This window comes from Mizuhopecten yessoensis, unplaced genomic scaffold (assembly GCF_002113885.1).
Source record: "Mizuhopecten yessoensis strain PY_sf001 unplaced genomic scaffold, ASM211388v2 scaffold700023, whole genome shotgun sequence".
NCBI lineage: Eukaryota > Metazoa > Mollusca > Bivalvia > Pectinida > Pectinidae > Mizuhopecten > Mizuhopecten yessoensis.
Window position 1 is genome coordinate 1 of NW_018471929.1, and position 726 is coordinate 726.

The 726-nt window shown below is 43.4% G+C and overlaps 1 protein-coding gene across 1 annotated transcript; it reads right to left on the reverse strand.

The window, feature by feature from the left end:
* Nucleotides 1–4: 4 nt before the first annotated feature.
* On the reverse strand, nt 5–712 carry LOC110440720 (40S ribosomal protein S6-like; the record flags this gene model as incomplete). Its single annotated transcript, XM_021483871.1, has 1 exon — nt 5–712. A coding segment is annotated over exon 1 (708 nt), but the record flags the coding sequence as incomplete, so codon positions are not given.
* Between the last annotated feature and the right edge of the window lie 14 nt (nt 713–726).

Here is a 726-nt window from a genome sequence, read left to right on the forward strand (position 1 = left end):
CAGTCTTAGAGCTGAGACGACGCTTAATGTGTTGTTCATGCTTTTGGGCATTTCTTTCCTTAACACGTTGAGCTAATAACTTAGCGTATTGTTCAGCGGCTTCACGGGAAGCTTCAGCATTCTTACGCTTAAGAGCCAAAAGGTGTCTCTTACGTTGAAGAGTGACTGGAGTAACAAGTCTTTGGATCTTTGGAGCCTTAGTGTACTTTTTACCATTCTTAGCAGTAACTTCACGACGAATGACATATTGACGAACATCATCTTCCTTAGAGAGGTTAAACATCTTACGGATGTTAGAGGCTCTCTTTGGACCTAATCTCTTTGGGCAAGAGCGGTCAGTGAGACCTGGAATATCTTGTTCACCTTGCTTAACGATGGCAAGAGAAAGGACAGCAATATCATTACCAACGATACAACCACGAACAGACTTTCTCTTACGTTCACCAACACGACGTGGACGATAGCAGGAGTGACCCTTAGAGAGAAGAAGACGAACACGGTGGTTGGTAAGGAGACCTTGCTTCATTGGGAAACCTTGCTTATCGTTACCACCAGTAATCTTGAAAATGTAACCCTTGAATTCATCACCAATAGCAGCACCATCGACTTCAGCAGACATACGCTTGTCGTAGAAGACACGAATCTTGTGTTCATCTTCGATATCGATGAGTTTTTGGGCACCAGTGGCCGGGTAAGAAATATTCAACTTCATGATGACAAAAGTAC